This window comes from Pristis pectinata, chromosome 24, assembly GCF_009764475.1.
Source record: "Pristis pectinata isolate sPriPec2 chromosome 24, sPriPec2.1.pri, whole genome shotgun sequence".
Taxonomy (NCBI): Eukaryota; Metazoa; Chordata; class Chondrichthyes; order Rhinopristiformes; family Pristidae; genus Pristis; species Pristis pectinata.
The window spans coordinates 14853684-14875681 of NC_067428.1; the positions used below are offsets into that span (position 1 = coordinate 14853684).

General features: G+C 41.0%; 1 protein-coding gene across 1 annotated transcript; it reads left to right on the forward strand.

The window, feature by feature from the left end:
* The first annotated feature begins 1268 nt into the window (after positions 1–1268).
* Positions 1269–21720, forward strand: LOC127582647 (acidic leucine-rich nuclear phosphoprotein 32 family member A-like). Its single transcript, XM_052038130.1, has 7 exons — positions 1269–1455; positions 6376–6525; positions 14272–14394; positions 16488–16704; positions 18032–18147; positions 18432–18474; positions 20156–21720. The coding sequence occupies exons 1-7, from the start codon at positions 1402–1404 to the stop codon at positions 20227–20229; spliced, it is 777 nt and encodes a 258-aa protein (XP_051894090.1). The 5' UTR covers positions 1269–1401; the 3' UTR covers positions 20230–21720.
* The last annotated feature ends 278 nt before the right edge of the window (positions 21721–21998 follow it).

Here is a 21998-nt window from a genome sequence, read left to right on the forward strand (position 1 = left end):
TTCCCTGCCTTGAAGGACCAAGGATGGAATCCTTACTAGGACAAGCAATCAGGGTGAAGGTGTACTTTTTCACCTGCAGATAATTGCATAAATGCAGACATAAGTATTTAGTTCAAAGGGTGTTTGAAACTGCAGCTGTAGAATTGTTGTAAGGAGGAGGGGAAAAAAGGGCAAGAAACTCAAGGTAAACCAACAGGGAGTTTAAAGGAACAGCTGGCAGGTGGAACAAAATAGTATGCCAAGGAGGAAAGATATTTTCAGAAATTAGTGGAGAGAACAAGATGTGTTTTGGTAATAAGTTCCATGGCATTACAATATTTTGGATGAAGCATTATAGTCAAGAGGGGAAGGGCAAGGAACAGGTAGTATCGCCTATAAGACAGATTTCCATCCAGGCCAGGATGTCAGTGTCATTTTTTCAGATGCCAAGGGCCTTGTTCACAATGAAATTGGTGAGACCAGTAGTTAACCTTTTGGAGAGTCCCTGGGGACTTGATGCCAATCGTTTTTGCGTCCCAGGGCACAATTCTACAGCTTGCATAGTTGTCTTACAATACTAATTTGAAGCATTCAAGTAATTTAGCACAATATCGCAAGGCTGATAAGCAACGGACAAGAGATGGCGTTGTTTCCAACTCTCTCGTTGGGACAACAGTGCCTTGGGGCAGCGTTGGTTTGGTGCCCTTGTTGGAGCTCAATGACTCCGCCCTTCCTTGGGACTGCATTCACGCTCGGCGCCTCCCGCAGTTCCACAGGGTGCCCGGAGGAGGCGCTGATAAGGAGCGTCCGTCGTCTGAACTGCAGTGAAGAGTCGGTGCCCGGAGACGGCGCTATTGGTGGCGCCTCTTCCTGGGGCTGCAGCGCGGCTCGGCGCCCGGAGACGGCGCTGGCGGCGGCGCCTCTGTCTGGAGCTGCAGTGCGGTTCGGCGCCCGGAGACGGCGCTGGCGGCGGCGCCTCTCCCCGGGGCTGCAGTGCCCTCGGCGCCCGGAGACGGCGCTGGCGGCGGCGCCTCTCCCCGGGGCTGCAGTGCCCTCGGCGCCCGGAGACGGCGCTGGCGGCGGCGCCTCTCCCCGGGGCTGCAGTGCCCTCGGCGCCCGGAGACGGCGCTGGCGGCGGCGCCTCTCCCCGGGGCTGCAGTGCCCTCGGCGCCCGGAGACGGCGCTGGTGGCGGCGCCTCTCCCCGGGGCTGCAGTGCCCTCGGCGCCCGGAGACGGCGCTGGCGGCGGCGCCTCTCCCCGGGGCTGCAGTGCCCTCGGCGCCCGGAGACGGCGCTGGCGGTGCGCGGTGGCTGGGTCCTCCCAGAGGCGGCTGCATTTGGCGCGGTTCGAGCTGGTGTGCGAGGCCGGGCTTTCCGTTCCTTCCTTCACTGCAAGCGGTTGCGGCGGCCATACCCAGAAGCCATGGACATGAAGAGGAGGATTAACCTGGAGCTGAGGAACCGGACTCCGGCAGACGTGAGGCCCGGGCGGGACGGGGCGGAGGCCGCGCTGTGAGCGGCCGCGCTGGCGGGACCGCGTGGCCGGGCCCCTGGCGGAGGCACAAAACCCTCCGGGCGGCGATTTAAATTTCCCGCCGGGTGGATGTCGGCGGCCTCGGCTCTTCGGGCGAGGCCCGAGGCCCAGGGTGTCGAAACGTCGCCGGGCCTGCGCCTTGTCCCGCCTTCGGCCTTCCGTCCGGCGGCCCGGCGGAGGGAGGCGGCGGACCCGAGCCCGGAGACTTGTCCCGGGGCCCGGCCGTGGGTTGGCGCACGTTGCGCCATTGTACCGCCGCCTGCAGCGTCTTCCCGCCGGGGGGCGGGGGGAATGGGGGGAATCGGCCTCCCCGGGTCTCCGGCCTCCCCCCGGGACTCCGGCCTCTTTCTCCCACCCCCCGGCTCCGCCCGCCCTGGCTGTCACACGTGCTTTGAGTGGCTGCAGCCCCCGGGCCCAGTCTCCGGCGTCCTGGCCACGGAGCAGCCTTCCCGCCGCCCACGGGGTGTTTATTCTCCCACTGGTTGGCCGAGCCCGTGGGCAGATCCCGACCCCTTTGTGGTGCCCCTGAGTATGTGGGGAGGCAACAAACCTCAGGTCGTGGCCGCTACCAGCTGGCACAGATATCATTTAAAATGCTCAATCATTAATTTGGCTCGCTTTCGCTTTTACCGAAGTGCGCTGCATTTTCATTGAATGCATCCTTTCTCTTTTCGCGTGATAAGTCGCAGCCAGTTGTAACTTTAATTACACATGTTGGAAATTCGTTTTTATTTGTTTTTCACATTTTCAATTAGCATTTCTAATTACTTAATAGACTTGGTAAAATATCCGTGAGACACTTAGGAGGATGGAGACTGGCAATGTGCGTTTTAAGCGGCATTCGCCGGGTTTCTTTACAACACAATATTCCAACATAATTGGGTTTAAAATAGATATGTTTGGAATTGACGTTACATGAGGAGCCAACAAAAATGTGATATCTTTCCATATATTATGATAATTCTCATATGCTAAAATCCATAAAGATTGTCTCTGTTTTGTGATGATCTTAATGCATGATGAAGCAGGCTCAAGGGACAAGCCCGTGTTACGCAGTGCCTATGTTTCCCTTAGAGATTCATCAAGTATGATATATAAGCATATAAGAAAATGAGATCAGTGGCAGGCCACTTGGCTCCTTATTGCCTGCTCTGCCATCTGACCCAGGCTTCATCTTCTTTTCTGTGCCAGTTCCACATAAGCCATCAATTCCCTGATCTTTCAAAAAATTATCTACACTCTATTTAAATATATCCAGTAACAGCCTCCATAACCCTCTGGGGAAAGAATTCTTACACACTTTACTTTTAAATGACCATCCTGTACAGGATTCTCCCATGAGTGAAAACCTCTCAGTATCTACCCTGTCATGCCCCCTTATATCAATAAAATCATCCCTTGTTTTTCTGAATTCCAAAGAATATAGATTTAATTTATTTAGCCGCACAAGATAGGACAATCTTCTCATGCCAGGATTTAGTCTAGCGAATCTCTGTCAGACTTCCTTCAGTGGCCGTATATCCCTTCTTAAACAAGGAGACCAAAATTTTGCACCTTTCTCCAACTGTGGCCTTGCCAGTACCCCACACATTTTGTAACAACACTTTTCTCCCAAGCCACTTAAAATAAATATGCCATTTGTCTTCCTAACCATTTGCTGCACCTGTTTGCTAACTTTGTGATTTGTGCACAATGTTTCCTAGATCCCTGCACTTTGCTCATCTGCAATCTTTCTCCACTGATACACTCTACCATTAGATTAGTTAATGAGGTGCATAACCTCACACTTTCCCACATTAAACTCCATTTGCTGAAGTCTTGTCGCCTTGTTCAACCCATCTATATCCAGTAGAGTCCTAATATTCTTGTTGCAATGTGCCGTTTTGTTTTACCTATTTTCATGTCATCTGCAAACTTGGATACCTTGCTCTCTGTCCGCTCTTCCAGGTCTTTAATATAAATTGTAAATAATTGAACCTTGTAACAATCCATTAGTTCCTTCCAGTCTGTAAAAGACTTGTTTATCCCAATTCTTGTTTTCTATGGGATAACCAGTCTTCAATCCATACTCGCACACTTCCCTTAATACCATGTGTCTATCCCAGTGAACAAGATTGCCAAGAATCATGGCTTGGGGATCTTATGTGCATGTTGTTAGTGCAGAAGCTCTGAGAATGTCTCTGTTTACTTGCCTATCCAGATCATCATTTACATTGAGGCACTAAATACAACGAACACTTGGATTTATCCAGCACCTTTCAGACTGTGCCTCGGGACACATTCAATTTGCTGAACCGCTTTTAAGGTGTAGCCACTGTTTTAACACAAATGAAGCAGCCAACTTGCAAACCTGGAATTACCAGAAATGCTAATGCGGAAAATGACAAGAAAATTGGTTTGATTAAGCAGTTAGGGGATAAACATTGTCCAGGATATTGAGGATAACTTGGGAAAAACCTGTGTGATCTTATGCCTGAGAAGTCGGACATGATCTTGTTTAATGTCCCATCTAAAATACACCACACGAGTAGAGCAGCACTCGCAGATATTGGAATATCAGTCTGGATTTTGGAGACCTCCATCTCTAGAATGGGATCTTTATCCACATCCTTCAGGCTCGTGTCACTGCTGGTGATACCTGGAGCAATGGGAAGCACCTCATTGGTTTCCACAACCAAATCCTGGGTGGGCAAGAGCCTCTGGTCCTGTTAATGAACCAGTTTAGGTGTTCAATAAACAATGACTTGTATTATCGCTGTGGCTTCATGCTGCCTTGGAACTACTGGTATAGATTATAGGCATTAATTGATCATTTAACAAGCAGGCAGACCCTTTGAAAGCTTGCTCAAAAGATCTCTTCTATGAGTCTGTACTTATACATGTGAAGTTGGTGCAAGAATACATCACTCAACCCCTCAAGTCCTCTCTGCCATTTGGTAAGGTCATGGTTGGTCTGATTATGGCCTCAACTCCAGGCTCCTGTCTGTGCATAGTAACTTTTCACCTCCTGTCTTTCACTGCAGATTGAAAGAGTGCTTCATTTATAGGGAGACCGTATTGAAAGAGGAGAATTAAGCTCATGTCATCTTCTCCCTCAGATGGATGTGAAAGATCATGTGCCATTATTCTAAGAACACACAAGTTGTTGGTGCAATCTATCCCTCAACCAATCCCAACAATCTAGATTGTAGAGCAACTGTGGGGTCTTTGGTGGAGGTAAAACAGTTCAGATGATCCTTCTTTCTTGGTAGTACAATAAATAGCTCAAATAACTCTTTACAAAGTCTGTGGGTCCATTACCACATCCAATCACAATAGGGATGGGTACCATATCTTGTCTAACTTCAGTTACACCATTTGGAGTTTCAGGTGCAGTCTTTGCAACTCAGTGCTGGTAGGTATTGAGTCAGGGTAAATGAGCAAGTGTTCCAGCAGTCATTGTACTAGGTCTGAGCCCCCATTGAAAGTGAAAGAATTTTGCAGGATAACTTGCAACATTCTGACTACTTTGTTGATACAATTCTCCCAAGTTCAGTGGCTCCATGAAGATTTATGTTATTTAGAATGTCAGACTGACTAGTTTAACACACATCTTAAAAAGTCATGGGATCAGTGTCTCTTTCCAAGACTTGAGCACTTAATCTAGACTGACTGTAGTGCTCTGTCTTAGGTTGTGTATTTGTCCCCATTTCCAATTTATTACTAAAACCACATCCTCACATCACTGAAAAATTGCCTAATTCTCAACAGTGGTCACCACAAACCACAGTGTATCTGTGGCCCTATAGAAAATCCCACTCAGATTCATTGCTGTTCACAGTGGATTTTCTGTCCCCTAGATCAAATTTTTACCAAGAGCACAACCATTTCACAACTGCTTGGTGGCACATACCTCCAATTCTCCAGAATTAGACAACTCTTGTTCCACCTGGCCAATTCCAATCAATAAAGTTGAGGTGTAAGTAATTAGGTTCACAACTGTAAACGCTTTAGAATTCAAAACAATTAGTCCTTCAGATTTTATAAAATCAGCATATGCATTTTGAATTTGAATGCTTTAAGCTTTTGCAGCTTTGAGCTTTTCCTCAGCAGAGGCATTAGGGAGAACACCTAAAACAAGTAATCAATGATAATGCTGAATATAAACTATTAAAATAAAACCTGAGGTTTTTTTTCCCTACTGCTGTTTTCTGATGATTTTCTTTACTCTCCAGTCTTCAGATATGTCACTTCCTTGATGCATTAGTCCCTCCTGTAAGTGCAATAGCTTGTCCAAAGTCATATTCTTGATATGCAAGCCCATACAGTACATTTTATCCCCACCAAATGTCCACAAAGACTTCCAGCAGAAACCACTACAGTGTAATCTAGAGCAGGAATATTTTGGATAATTTTCTTCTGCAGAAAAGAGATTAAATGCATGAGAGGAATCGTCATGTCATCTAGAGAATATGAGTGGTTGAAAATGTACAGATTCCAAAATGATCACTTTCAATTTAGCCAGCCAAGCTTGTTGGACCCAAAAGACTTGACTTGGGATAATGTGATTTAACTTGATTGATGTAATTCTCTGGCCCCACTTCTTCTATTCATACAATGAGAATAAACACCTGCCCCACATCAGGCCAAATTTATTGGACCAAAAAGGCCCTGGTGTTCTATGAACAATTCTAGTTTCTGCCATTGGTATGTCACTTTGGTACTGTAGTTTCCCCAAGGCAAAAGACTTCTGGTGGCCTAATTTTTAAAATAATCTAATGCACTACGCATACAAGGCTAATTTGGAAGTCATGGTTCTCTTTGCAACACATAAATAAATGCATTACTTATTTTTTAAAATCTATTGGTTTTACTGTTTTGCAGGTTAAAGAACTGGTTCTTGACAATTGCAGATCAAATGATGGCAAAATTGAAGGACTTTCGGCAGCATTTGAGAGCTTAGAATTTCTCAGCATGATCAATGTAATGCTGACATCTGTATCAAATCTTCCAAAGTTAAATAAACTAAGAAAGGTAGGAATTTGAACTCTTTGGGTGGAAGTGATTATTCCAAAAAATTCAAAGGGACTAATGCATTATAGCCACTGTAGATGTGGTTCGGTGTCCATACATACAAAGAACTTGGAACAACCTGCCCTGTAGAAAGTATACCAGTGATAATGAATTCATGTGGTTAAGCTATATTGCTGTTCTTTTGATTCTGAGCAGTTTTTAAAAAAATTATAATTCAACTCATTTGAGACCTAAGGTACAATAGTTAAATATCTGTAACAATTTAAACTTGTAATTGATGTCATTCAGAATCCTAAACTATTTTGAAAGTAACAGATCATTGATGTTGATATGTTGAAATAATGTTGATATTTCTCCTTTCACTGAGGCATCAGCCATTTGGCCTATTGAGTTTATGCTGGCTCTCAGAACAATTATTAATCCATACTTATTTCCTGTAACCTCACTCTTCAGTATCCATTAATTCACCCCAAATTCTCTTATCTTCCAATAACACTAGGGGCAAATTACAGTAGTCAATTAATTTACTAATCAGTGCATCATTGGCAGGTGAGGAAACAAGTATCTGGGGGAATGCATGCAGTCACAGGGAGAACACTTCACAGACAGCATCAAGGGTCAGGATCAGACCTGAGTGACTGGAGCTGTGGGATAGCAGCTCTACCTGCTGTGCCATTGCACAGTGTTTGTACAGTAATCCATAGTATCTGTTAACAGACTGTTTGATTTCATCTTTGACATGGGCAGTAATTTATTCTTAGTGATGTGTTCAAGTATTATTAATTTAATGGATATTTAGAAGAGGATTAAAATTAAATTAAATTTAAGCACCTATGTTTACAGTCATACTCTGCAATCTTGTGAATAGTAAATTTCCTTTTCTGGTGCAGAATTATTTGTAAACTGTTAAGCAATCCATCTGCTATTTTGGAGCTACCATCGACTACAGTATTTATTTTCACATTTTGGGATCTGGGCATTACTGGTAAGGCTGGCATATATTGTCCATTAATAATAACCTTTGAGAAGGTGGTGATGTACTCTTGAACAACTGCAATCCTTCTGGTGAAGGTAGTCTCACAATCTTGTTGGAAGGGGAGTTCCAGGATTTAGAACCAGCTATGAAGAAGGAACAACAATATTTTTCCCAAGTCAGGATGGTTTGCAAATTCAGTGGGAAGGGGTATGTGAAATGTATGTGATGCTATTTCCGTGTGCCTGGAACACTTGTCTTTGGTGTAAAGATTGTAGGTTTGGGAGGTGCTGCCTAGTGCAAGACCATACTTGGTCTTGGGCAAATGGATTGGTAAATGGCTTTCAATCCTGATAAATATGAGGTATTGCATTTTGGGAACTCAAACCAGATTAGGACCTATACAGTGAATGGTAGGGGCCTGGGGAGTGTTCTGGAACAGAAGGATTGAGGAATCCAAGTGCAGTCAGAGCACTGAGTATAGAAGTTGGGAAGTTATGTTGCCGTTATATAAGACATTGGTGAGGCTGCACTTGGAATATTGTGCACAGTTTTGGTCACCTTGTTATAGGAAAGATGTTATAAAACTAGAAAGAGTGCAGAAAAGATTTACCTGGATGTTGCCTGGACTTGGGAGCCTGAATTAAAAGGAGAGGTTGTGTAGACTAGGACTTCATTCCCTGGAATGTAGGAGATTGAGAAGACAATATGGTATATGAGATTGAGGGGTATAGACAGGGTGAAAGCGCATGGTCTTTTTCTGAGGGAGGGTTTGCTAATAACAAGAGGACGTAGGTTTAAGATCAGAGGCGAGAAATTTAAAAGAGACATCGGACAGCTTCTTCATGCAAAGGGTGGTGCATATTTGGAACAAGCTGCCAGAAATATTGGTTGTGGCAGGCACATTAGTAACATTTGAAAGCCATCTAGATAAGTACATGGATAGGAGCGGTTTAGGGGGCTATGGACCAAACGTGGGCAGATGGGATTAGCTCACTGGGCAACACAGTCAGCATGGATGTTGGGCTGAAGGGCCTATTTCCCTACTGTCTGACTCTCAGTAGCTATAGTTCATTTTGTAGGTGATACACACTTCAGCCATGATATCCCAATCCCAATAGTGAAGGGAATTTAGGATTGTGAGTATGGTACCAGTTAAGAAGTCACCTTTATCCTTTGGTGCTTAGCTTCTTGAGTCTTGGAGCAGCATTTATTCAGGGAGGTGGAGTGTATTCATCAGTCTCCTAGCTTGTGGTTTGTAGATGGAAGGACTTTGGGTTGCTGGATGTGAGTTGCCCTTTGACGTTGTAGCTATGGTGGTTCTGTGGCTGGTCCAGTTGAATACCCACCCCCCCCACCCCCAATGTTTTTGATGAAACAGTATTTGTAATGGCAAGAGTGGGTGGTTAGACTCCCTTTCTCTCTTTTTGGAGGTGGTCATTGTCTGACACTTCAGCTTCACAAACTTCCTTACCAATTATTGGCCCACAGCTGAATGTTGTCTAGGTCCTGCTGATGCAGGCATGGACTAATCTTTCTGAAAGATGGAATTGAATGTGGTGCAAACATCAGCAAATTTCCCAACTAGAAAGGTCATTGAAATAGCTGAAGATGGTTGGGTTTGAACACTGGTCTGATGAGGCTAGGACCATTGACTTCTCTTGTGCAAGCTATGACTACTGTTGTTGGAGTGTTTTCTCCTTGACGCTGGCAGTATTTCTTGCCTCATTTCTGAAATGCACTTCTGGTCTGTTTGAAACAATCCTGCAATGGGCATCATTGACTAGATTATAGGTGAGTAGCTGATGATTGTACTGTGATAATGCCTTCCATGAGAGCAGACCATTTGTGTGGTAATTAGATGAAATTTACCTTTGTTTTTGTGGTTAGAATATTCATGAGCAATTCACTACATTGTAATGTAGGTGCCAGTGTTATGACTGCTGCAGTTACTCGGCTAAGGGTATGTCTAGTTCCAGAATGCAGGTCTTTTGTACTGCAGTAGGGATGTTGTCTGGTCTCATAGCTTCTGTCGTGTTTTTTCTGATGTCCTGTGGAGTGAATCAAATTAATTGAAGGCCATTTTCTGTCATGGTTGGGGATCTTTGGAGGAAGTCACGATGGATCATTCACTTTGCATTATGGTTGAACATGATTAAGAATATTAGCCATGGAACACAAAACAGGAACAGGCCCTTCATCCCACGATGTCAGTGCCCACAATGATGCCAACTTAAACTGCCAATGTAAACTGTATATCTGCCTGCATATGGTCTATACCCCTCAATTCTCTGCTTGTTCATGTGCCTGTCTAAAAACCTCTTAAACATTCCTATCATATTTGCTTCCATCACTTCCCTTGGCAACACATTCCAGGCACCTACCACTGTCTGTGTACAAAAACTTGCATCTTTAATCTCCTTCAATCTCCTGCCACCCCCAGAATGCGACTCTCTACCCTATCTACGCTTCTCATAATTTTATATACTTCTGTCAGGTTGTCCCTCAGCCTGCGACTCTCCAGAGAGAACAGTCCAAGTTTGTCCAACCTCTCCTTGTACTTAATACTCTCTAATCCAGGCAATATCCTGGTGAATCTCTTCTGCACAGCCTCTACGTCCTTCCTGTAATGTGGCAGCCAGAACAGTACACAGGTTTTTCTTTACAGCTGCAACATGACTTCCAGATTTTTTTTATACTCAACACCCTGACCAATGAAAGCAAGTATACAGTACATCATCTTTACCACCCTAACTACTTGTGTTGCCACTTCCACAGAGCTATGGACTTCCAAACCAAGATCCCTCTGTATGTCAGTTTGACCTCACAAAGTGCAACACCTCACACTTACCTGGATTAAACTCTGTTTGCCATTTCACTACCCAAAGTTCCAACTGGTCTATATCCTGTTGAATCTTTTGACAATATCCACAGGTCCACCAATTTTTGTGTTGTCTGCAGACTTACTAATCAGCCCACCTACATTTTCATCCAAATCATATATAATCACATTCTGATTAGCTGGCCTTTAATTGATTCCCACTTGTCAGATGTGGACATGGCCAACAACAGCTGCTCCCAATCTACTCTCTCCAGCTCCTGCCTAATACTGTTGCATTTAGCCTTTCCCAAATATAGCACTCCTCTTCTCTCCCCCCCCCCCCCCCCACCCCTGAGGACCAGTGTTATCATTATTCATAAATATCTGAAAACCTATGGGGTTGTGATCACTGTTTGCAAAATGTTCTCCCACTGAAACTCCAATCACCTGGCTGGGCTCATTTCCCTGGTTGGAATTTTTACATACTGTGTTAAGAAACCCTCGTTGACTCCAGTGGTCACTTGCTGGAAGCTGCTTGTTGAGCATGGGGATGTTCTATGAGCCTTGCATTGGGTGTTTAATTGTCCACTGCGATTCACCACTAGATGTGGTACGGCTGCAGTAGTCTGATCCATTAGTTGTGACTTGGCTCTGTTGTATACTACCATTGCTGTGTAGTCTGCACATGGTGTTGTGTTCCAGCCTCACCAGGTTGACACCTGAAGTTTGTGTGCTTGGTGCTGCTCCTGGCATTTCCCTCTATACTCATTGAACCAAGGTTGATCCCCTGGATTAATAGTAATGATAGACCAAGGGATTTGTTGATCCATGAGGTTACAGATTATGGTAATAGACACCTGCCTTTGATGGTCCATGGTGTCTCATGGATATTCAGTTTTGTACCTAATTTGTTCTACATCTATCGTATTCGGCACCACAGTAGTGGCACTAAACACAATGTAGTTTGTCCTTGCTGTGAAGAAGTTGCTTGGTCTCAACAATAGCTGCAATTGTCACTTCTGCCATTTTGTTACGGATATAGTTATAGAGTCCTACAGCATGGAAACAGGCCCTTTGGCACAACTTGTCCATGCCAACCTTCCAGATACAGGAGCTTTGAGCAGTGATGGGGTGATATATGCATCTGCAACAGGCATATTGGTGAGGACAAGGTCAGCAGTTTATCCTTTGTGTTAATCCACTCATTGTGGCAGCTGTGTCCTTTAAGGATTGGTCATTGGTTGTGCTGCTAAGCCTTTCTCGGTGACAGACATTGTGATTCCTACTCAGAGTAGCTTCTGTGGCACTTGTACTTTGTGCTCATTCAGGCTTTTGTTCAACAGGGAAGAGCGCTAATTCATTAGTTTGACAGGAGAGAGCAAGTGGTGATCAGGAGGGATTTTCCTTGCTCACGTTTGACATTCCATGGGACTTTATGGAATGGAGTCAATGTTGAGGACTCCCTTGGCTATTCCCTCTTGCCTCTTGTCCCTTCAGTATTTGCCAGTGGGGAGCAGGGATTGTCAGGGAGAGGTCTGGCATGTCACCTGTAAGATGTGATTCTGTGGGGATGATTGTCTTGGGTCCCAGTTTAGAACACATTTCCTAGATGTTTCTGAGGAGCACTTTGCATGGTCAGCTAGACTGGGAGCAATTTCACTCCATTAATGTTTTATGATCCATCTGGTTTTATTCATTATTTTCAAGTAATGCACATGATACAACTGAGCATTTGCTGAGCTGTTTCACAGGGCTTTTATGGGTCAATTGGATTGGTGGGTCTGGAGTCTGACATAGTCCAGCCCAGGTAAGGGCTGCAGATTTCTACACTGGTGGATGTTTGAGCCAGCTGAGCTTTTTTAGTTCCACAGTTGCCTTGGGATTTGCACTGTGATCTTTTGATTGGTAGTCCAGGCTGCAGGATTACTAGTCTGGTCATTTAAGAACTGCACTACTTTTTTTGTGTTTTTAATGTACATTATCATTCCTTAATTTGTTTTTGTATTAATTTAAAGTGGGTGATACTGGCAAGGATTCATGTATTCTCAATCTTAGCCTGAAAAGATGACCAATCACCTTTAACTGCTACTTTTTTGTTATAATGCTGAACAGGGAATTCTGGGGTTTTGTCCCAGATGTAGTAAAGGAACAATCAGGAATGTTTCAAGTCAGTTTGGTGTGTGATTTGGTCATGCTGCTGTCATAATACTGCAGCTCTTGGTGAGTTGATATGCTGATCTGTTGAAGATGGGACATGACTGCATCAGTGGTTGGGGAGAATAATCAGGTGGATTGCTCTTCCCTAGAATGGGGACTCTTTAATAGCAGAGTGCATTGGGTTTAAAGCTTAGATGAACTGTTCCAGCTGTGTGTTATCACTTGACTAAAATGGCACATCAAACGTCAAGGGCAGCAGTCAGATTCAATCCTGGTCTCGGGTGCTGTCCATGGGGAGTTTGCACATCCTTCTTGTGGGTTTCCACCAGCTGCTCCTGTAAACATGTAGTAGATTAATTGACCACTGTAAATTACCCCTTGGTAAGTGAGAAAAGAATCAAAGGGAGATTGCTGGACACACGAGAAAGAATAGGATTATAAGGAAATAAGGGGTGGGGGGAGGGATGAGGGGATTTCTCTACCGGGAGCCGGCTTGAACCTGATGGGCCATATGGCCTGCATCATAATAAGTAAGTACGAGCATAAAGTTCACTCTACACGGTATCTCTCCAAGAGCTCATAATTGATTACGCTTGATATAATTCACCAAATTTGCTTATAAACATTCCTTTCTCTGTTGTGGTGCTGAATTTAATACTGCTCTGGCTAATCTGAGGTCAGATCACTGCAAGATAGCAATAATCAATCAGTGTGAGAGGAATTGGATGAAATGTATTGGATAATTACGTTCCCTTCTAATACATGCAAATCAGAATTTCATTAGAATTTTTGAGACTTCTAGAATAACTATCTTAACTTCACTTTGTACCATGTCTTATAACCTGAGAAAAAATGTAGCTATGTAATTGACATAGGGAAGTAGTATGAGATAATCAGACTTTGTAACTAATGATACAATTAACAGATACTTTCATATTGGTTAAATATAATGTCTCCTAACAGATATTGAAAGTATACCTGGTCACAATGACCAATCATCATCAAGGGGATGAATGTAGTTGGAAAATATCACACTAGCAAATGGCATTCTTTTTCTTGTGGTTTACGATTATATTCACTGCAACTTTGTAAGTCATGTGGTTTAGTTTTAATACACTTTCAGCCAGGAATCTGCAGTCTTATTCTCCTATAATACGAGTACAGGAGCACAATCTTATTCTGTCTAGTAGACTGTTCGAGGCTTGTTTTCTCTACCATTAACTTGAGAATCCAATTTCAACTGACAATTCCCCCTTTTAGTTCTCGTTATTTCCTACAGTAATTATCACACACTTGTATATTATCCTGCTATTACTTTTATCCTCGTGACAAAAGATTTGCCATATGATAGCCATTGTGTAATTATGAATTGCTTTTCAGGCAAAACTCTTCAAATTAACTTGATTTTTAGATGTGACTTCTAGACTCCAAACACATGGCAGTTTAGACCAAATTAATTTAACCAAATATGTCTATGGAATTAAGCCAGTTTCTAAGCAGATTTGGCTATGGCCTTTTATTTCCACCTTTTCCAATTGATACTTTAGTTATTGATATTTTTATAGTTGTAATTTTATTTACTGTTTGCAATTAATTTGAGGAGCTTCAAAAGCCATGTGTATGCAAACTTACTTTCTGCTCATGGCATATATATAAAAAAATCTTTTTACCATGGAGGCCAACATTGGGCTAATGATTTTGGCTTGCTGAATTTAAATTTGTAACAAAATAATGTGACATTGGCATTATAGAATTACATTTGTGATTTGTAAAAGTTGCAATCTTAATTTTTCAGCTTGAACTAAGTGATAACAGAATATCTGGAGGCCTTGAAGTTTTGGCAGAAAGAACCCCAAGCCTTACACATTTAAACCTCAGTGGAAATAAAATCAAAGACATCAACACTCTGGAGCCCTTGGTAAGAAATTAATTGTTGAAGATTGAAGCTAAGAAACCCAGAGCAATATGTCATTTGGATGGAATTATACCCAATACTGGTTTGCACTTTTTCTGTAGCTGCCTAGTTAATATAACAAAGTGGCAAATCTTGGAATGGAAAATTAAGTTGCATGATTTATTTAGAAATGTCTCCCTCATTGAAGACTTACGGCAACATGCAGGTTTAATCTGATGATTTAACTAACTACTGTTTGAAGATTTTAACTAGATTTTTGATAAAATTTTACTTTAAGTTATGATTGGCCAATGCCTACAAATGAAATAGTGATCACATTTCAATTTTGCTAATTGCCTGCTTTCACTGTTGCCAACAATGTGCTTAATTTCGGGAACTTTCTTTGTGGCCTAAGGAGACCACATTTTTGTGGGCAGAATTGTGGTGCTAGCTGAATTTGAACTAAATGCAAACATTAACAGATTAACTTTCCAAATTCATTTGGATTCCAGAGTAGAGAAAAGAGTTACTTGTGCAGATAAAAGCTATGGGATTGGTATTTTTCACTTTGGTGGTTTTGGTTAATGAGGTTGTCTTACATTATCTAGTGTTGGGACATGATTGGGGATGGTGTGGTGACAGGTAGGAAAAGAAAGGAGGAGTATTATACCAGAAGGTTTGCTTTAAGAGTTTAAGTGCAAACATGCAAGGCAAAAATACAAGGTCTGGGGTAACCATAAATAATAGTTCTTGTACTACTTTGGGATGCAAATACCATTTTTTTTGGAGGGGGAGGGGTCACTGGTTTTGCTGCAAAAGGTTTGTTGAAAAATGTAGATATATAACAAAAGTAATGAATTGGATAGAAAGTTGATGAAAGGAAACACAAAACTGGTTTTGGGTGTTAGAAAAGCAGGAATGGGTGCTCGTACATAATAGCAAAATGCTAGAGTTGATGAAGAACAAATATTTATAGGACTAAATGTCGTTCTATGAAAATGTGATTTGTAAAATAGATTTTGAATGGCATCACGGAGGTACTGGAACAGAGATATTGTACAAGATTGATGGTTAGGTGTTAGTTTTAAATGATCTGTCATGGTGCAGCCTTTATTGGCAATGGAGATGTGCAGAAAAAGTGCACCAGGATAATGGGGATCAATAGCTATGCTTGTGAGGAGAGATCATTTCCATCAGAGCAGAGGATGCAAAGGACTAAATTAAATGGAAATGTTTAAGATTCATGAAATCCCTACCATTTTGTTCAGTGTCCATTGCTGTAACCCTGAAATTTGAGTGCAAAATAAAAGAGAAACCAAACTTCAAATACTACTAGCAGGCCAAGGATGTCCAGTTATGTTGTACCACTCAGCATTTTATTAGTGTCTGGTGGTCTGTTAGAAATAGTTAAAGAACTACTGCAATACAAACAGATTCTTTGAATTTTTTATTAACTGTAGTGCTATTCGTTTAGGAATTTCCCAAAATGGTCAGAATGAGGTCAACCTCAAGATTACATAGAAATATCTAGTATTAAGGACTTTCCTCATGAAATTAGGATTGTCATTACAACTGACAAAATCACTTTGGTGGTGCAATGCTTCGAGAAGTTGAGAAAGACCTCTTTGTATATGAAAGGTTTTTATTACTTTTGGATGAATAGTACCGAAGTAATCCAATAGAACTGATACTTCCCAGTTTCCAAATTAAGTAAACTGCCCAATCTCAATCAAAGCTTGTCAGGAGTACAGTTTTTAAACTTGGTTTAGATGTTCTCCTTTTTGAGTTATTTTGGCTGTTGAACATTCTATGCAAAAGATGCATTTCACTGTGTTTCGGTGTACATGTGACTAATAAAGAAATTTTATCTTACTATAGTTCTGTGAAAGACATCAAATGGGTTTTCTGCCCATGTACATTAAAATGTAAAGTGTATTTATTGCAAATATCATTTGTTCCAATAGTTTTGAGATATGTAATGAATCTAAAAAAGATACAGCATTTCTGTGGATTCTTTCTTCCCCTCACTCGTGCTTCAGGACAACTAGGGGGAATATATGGCATTGTGAATGAAAAAGGCATGATATATTCTCTGGAATTTATTTTCTTTCTAACAGAAGAAACTTCTGAATTTGAGGAGTCTCGACTTATTTAATTGTGAAGTGACCAATTTAAATGATTACCGAGACAGCATGTTCAAGCTGCTCCCCCAGCTCACATACTTAGATGGATATGACCAGGATGATCAGGAGGCACCAGATTCTGATGTGGAGGGCGATGGTGATGGTCTCGATGATGATGAGGAGGAAGATGATGATGAGGAAAATGAAGATGGTAGGTGTTTACACAGGATCACATCTGGTCATGAGCAAAACTTGTGAATCCTGGGCTTTATAAACGGGGCATAGAGTGTGGGAGCAAGGAAATGGCAATAAACCTTTGTAAAACAGTGGTAAGGCCAAAAATTGAATATTGTATCCACGTGGTCCGCATGTGTTAGGAGATCTTGGGGAGTGGGGGACAGTGGAGGTAGAATAGATCTACAAGAATGACTCCAGGAATGAGGGATTTTAGTTCTGTGGCCAGACTGGAGAACCTGCAATTATTCTAATTAGGACAAAAGTTCAGAGGGTATCTGATAGAGGAACTGACAATTCTAAGGTACTAGGCAGAGTAGATGGATACTGTTCCCATTGGTTGAATGGTGAAGGACTAGAGGATATAGACTCAATGTATTTGGCAAAGAACCTGTGATGTAATCAGCAACTATTTTTGTATAGCAAGTGGTTAGGATCTAGAATGCAGTTCCAGAGAGGTAGAGTCAATATTCAGAATGGAATTGAGTGCTTGCTGGTTTTGGAATAGTGTTGTTATATTCCAAGGTGATATGATACAAGGGCTTTGAGTCCAGTGAATATACTTGAGCTGGATTTTTGTACAATCATCAGTCCCTTCTGTGAACCAGCATTGAAGTGTAAAATTTCTGCAGAGCCTTATTTGAGTGAAGAGGAACACAGGCCTGGAGATTTCAAATACTACATTTTCTTTGTGCCATTAACTAAAACAACATGTTAACCTACAGATTCTCAATGTATTGAATAAAATACGTCTTGTTTGGTTTAATTTGCTATCAAGTTGCACGTACATAAATACTTGAATATTTCTAAAATAAAACTAGTTAATGACAGAATTGGCATTATTGTAATTATTAGTCTAAAATCGGTTTTGTTGAATTGTAGATGCTTGTGATCTTGTCTGTTATTCTCTCCTTTTCCTCTTAAGTATGTAACTGCTTTCATTTCCATGATAACATTTTGGAAATAGAAATATAAATGCTGCCTTGGTTAAAATATGGCCATGGTTCCTCCTTTCATTCAAACAACTGGTAAAACCATATTCATAAAAAAAATTGTTTTAAGCATTTCCTGGCTGGCTTTTTCCTCTTTTTTTTAAAGCACAAAGTGGGCTGGGGGTTAAACCATTGTTGAATTTGGAGTCTCGATTAAGCATACAGATATCTTTTGTTTTTCCCATTTTTCTTAAAAACCTTTGGGATTTCAAGATAAGTGCTATTTGCTTCACTGGCTTTCTGATTTAAAGGTATTGTCAATAGTAGTTAATTATTCACTCTGAATTAATTTGCTGCATTTAAAACTTGTAGTTGAAGAGGAGGATGAAGATGATGATGAAGAGGGGGAGTTTGATGCCTTGGATGAGGAGGATGAAGATGAGCTTGATGGTGACGATGATGACGAGGATGAAGATGATAGTGAGGATGTAAGCTAAAATCAGACCATTTTCTCAAAGGAGGACTTCCTGAATTGGTTGACCTCTCATTATTCATTTGCCTGTGGTTACCTTTATACTTGTGGAGTTCAGTTACAATACAAATTCTGTCTGCGCTTTTGGGGGGAAAATAATGTTCAGTGACATTTGTCAAAATGGGTTGTCATCCCATTTTGGGTAACTTGTGCAAAGTATATCTTCATTGTTTTCATATTTAGAAGGAAATATATACTTTTGTTATAACTGACCCTGAAATGTAATTTTTTTTTATCTAGGATGATGAGGATGAAGAAGCTGAAGATGAGGAGGAATGCAAAGGTAAGCTTCAAACAACATTTGGCAGGTTTAGGATATCTTAATTATTAATGAGCCTTTGCTTGCAGCCTAATATTTTTATCCCAAACTTTGGTGGGTTTATTGAACTTGAACTGGTCTTCAAGCTGCAAGCAGTATACTTTTTGTCTATGGTCAAGTTAACATTCTGCTGTTTGTGTCCTGCCTCCAAATTCTGCCACCACCTTTTAAAACAGACATCACTTTCCAGAGCTTGCTCATTTTTATTCTCTGATATCTTCATGTAACGTAGAAGGAGGCCTTTCAGCACATTGAGTCCATTCCAATCAGCTCTATTCTTCTACTTATTGCCCCGAAACCTATTCTTGCTCACATGCCCATGTTAATTGTCATTTTAATAGTGACTGTCTGCACAATTTAACCAGCCTATGTAAGCAATTGCCTGGATCTTGCAAAAGGCAAAAATAATCTCCTCTCCCCCCCCCCCCCCCCCCCCCCTTGGTAATTAAAGTTACTCGCATCCCAGAGAAAGTTTTAACTTAAAATCAAAAGTATGCTGTTTACATTATATTTTCCTTGCTTTACTTCAAAAAACACTTAACAAGGAAATTGGGAATGTTATTCATGAATTTCTCCTTATTTATATTAAGAAACAAAGTCTCATTTGAGTTAATTGATAAAAGAAAAGAAGCTTACTGATGGAGTAAAAGAGAGTGGGACAAGTCTAACAATGTACTGAATGGTTCTGGCTCAGAAGGAGCCAGATCACTCAGAATCCCCTAGACTGCACTTTCAGTACTGATTGATTCCAGAATATTCTCACTGCTCTGTATAGAAGTTGGCATGTTATGTCATCATTGTATATGACATTGGTGAGGCTGCTTTTGGAATATTGGGTTCAGTTTTGGTCACCCTGCTGTAAGGGAGTTGCCACTGAGCTGGAGAGAGTGCAGAGGAGATTAACAACGATGTTGCCAAGTCTGAAGGGACTGAGTTAGGGGGAGAGGTTGAGCAGGTTGAGACTCTATTCATTGGAGCATAAGGGGTGATCTTATTGAGGTATATAAAATCATGAGGGGCATAGATGGGGTGAATGCACAGTCTTTTTCCCATGGTTGGGGAATCAAGAACTGGAGGACATTTGTTTAGGGTGAGGGGGAGAGATTTAATAGGAACCTTTTTCACCCAGAGGCTGGTCAGTATATAGAATGAGCTGCCAGAAGTGGTTGAGGCAGGTATGTTAACATGTAAAAGGCACTTGGACAGGTACATGGATAGGAAAGGTTTAGAGGGATATGGGACTAGCTTAGATGGGAATCTTGGTCGGCATGGACTAGTTGGGTGAAGGGCCTGTTTCTGTGCTGTGTGACTGACTCTCAAATCAGTTTTTAATTAGTCTTTTCATTTGTGACAAGTAAATGGTGACTATTTCTGTTGTGAGTTCTGTTGTACACTTGTATAAAACACCCAAAATCTTAAATTTTATAATTTAAAAAAGAGCAAATCGCATTTATCTTTAATGTAGGCTACCAATATCATTTCCATATGTCCCATTATCGAAAGAATATTTTCCTCTTTCATATCTGCTATTCTGTTCTTATCTCTGTGAGGCCAATGTTGTTGGTTTGTCTTGTGCTTTTCAAAATAACAATTGCTTAACCAAAGCCAATGTCTTAATATGTTTGAATAAATGTTGCCTCCACAGAAATAGCCCAGGGCCAGAAACGGAAGAGGACCCAAGAGGATGATGGAGAAGAGGATACTGAGGATGATGAATGAGCTCAGTAAATGTATAGACTGTGACTGTGGTTGATATTCACATCAAGTGACATTCCTCTGAGACAGTGTCTGTAGCTATGGTGATGTGTATTAATGAAATATACATTTCATGAATAATTCTGTTTAAAAGTGCATTTATTACTAATCATCACATTTCTGACATGTTGGATACATTAGCTGGATTGCTGGAAGTCTGGAATGTTGCCTTAGATTGGTCAGAGTTGCCACTGTTAAACCAAAGTTGTATAACAAAAACTTAGGTAGTGGTGAATTTTGTTTATAACCTCTCCCCTCTAGTAAGGATTGCTTATCACTCCTGAATGGCATGTCACTTTTTAAGGTGTGAAGTCTCGCCCCCACAACTATTCGCATTTTTCTTCAGATTCTTTTCATTCCCTTCCTACGGATTGATATTCCAAAGAGTGACAGTGGCGATTGAGTTGCTGACATTGCTATTAAGTTGTTATTAAGTATAAGTGCTTCCATTCCTTCACCATAGTAGAATGCTGTGACATCGTATTAATAGGCAGGCTGACTCGCCCAAATGATTATTGTGGTTAATCTTGTAAAGACCCATTGCATTCAAATTAGAATCTGCCTTTACTGTGCCTTATAGTGTAGTTGGTCCAGCGGACAATTTTTGTTAAATGTGGTTAGGATTATCAAGTTGTTGCTGTACTGAAGTGTTAGGGTATACAACACAGCCTGTACAATCTGTCAGAAATGTTTTTTTAAATGCCAGTGTCTGTTATTGTCTACTTATTGTTTTAGCATTTCCATAGCAACAGAACTGATGCAAGAGCAGAGAGCAGAACTGTTTTAAGAAGCTGTCTTTTTCAGAAACCTGAGTATGAAAAACAAAATTCATAATTAAGATATATTTTATAGTTGCAGCTACTGGAGACTTACTGGTGTCCTAACTTTTGATGCAGGGTTCTAAACTGTGTTGACTTTCTACTGTTAGAATTAAAAACAGATCTGTTAGAAACGTCACCACAGTTGTCTAGAATCAAAAATGCTCAGAGCCTTGCTGTAGTTTGCCAGTCTTTCTGAAAAAGGTTGTTCAGTTTTTAATTACAAATGCAAAAAAAAACCTTATAAAGAGGAAAGTAAATGGCTTTCAAATATTTGTATAAACTCGGTCAACAGTCTCTTTGTATTATAACAGTATATTATGGAATTAGTTCTAGATACCCATTGAGAAATGGATATTTATAAACTCTGGGACTTTTTTAAAGAAAACTAAATGTTGAGATTAGAAACTAGGTAATTTGTTACTTTTTATTTTTAGTGTGGTGTGAATTTTTTAGAGCAAAAATGAATTTGAATATAAATTTTCAGTGTAGTAACTTTACAAATGTATTAAACTTTGAAATGTTGCTGTTCAGGTTATTTCTGTACAGAAAATAAGTTCAGAAGACCTATTTCATGTTAATGTATCTAGTTTTGTTATAAATTTTCAAAATAAATGGGTTTTTAATAAAATTTGCTTTTAGTTGTGGATGTCTACTGTTTAACCTGGAGTAAGTATGAGCTCCATGTTCCCAGAATTTAGCCAGTGTGACTCCTGAGCCATTTCTGAACTGAAAGAGACTTCAATTTTCTGTTTGTTAGCAGATCCAGAGGAGCTTATGACCCAAGTTAATAATTGGAACAGTATCATACTATTCTGTATACCAGTGATAATGACAATGTATAAATTGATAACATGCCCAAATTGTGACTTTCAGTCATTAATTGAAAGATGCCAAAATATGCAGAATAAGATT

Bases quoted from the DNA above. Each gene is read 5' to 3' on its own strand.
- LOC127582647 (XM_052038130.1), top strand. From the start codon at position 1,402: ATGGACATGAAGAGGAGGATTAACCTGGAGCTGAGGAACCGGACTCCG. The intron at 16,705-18,031 runs GTAGGTGTTTAC...TAAAACTTGTAG, and splicing joins TGATGAGGAAAATGAAGATG to TTGAAGAGGAGGATGAAGAT. The intron at 18,475-20,155 runs GTAAGCTTCAAA...TTGCCTCCACAG, and splicing joins AGATGAGGAGGAATGCAAAG to AAATAGCCCAGGGCCAGAAA.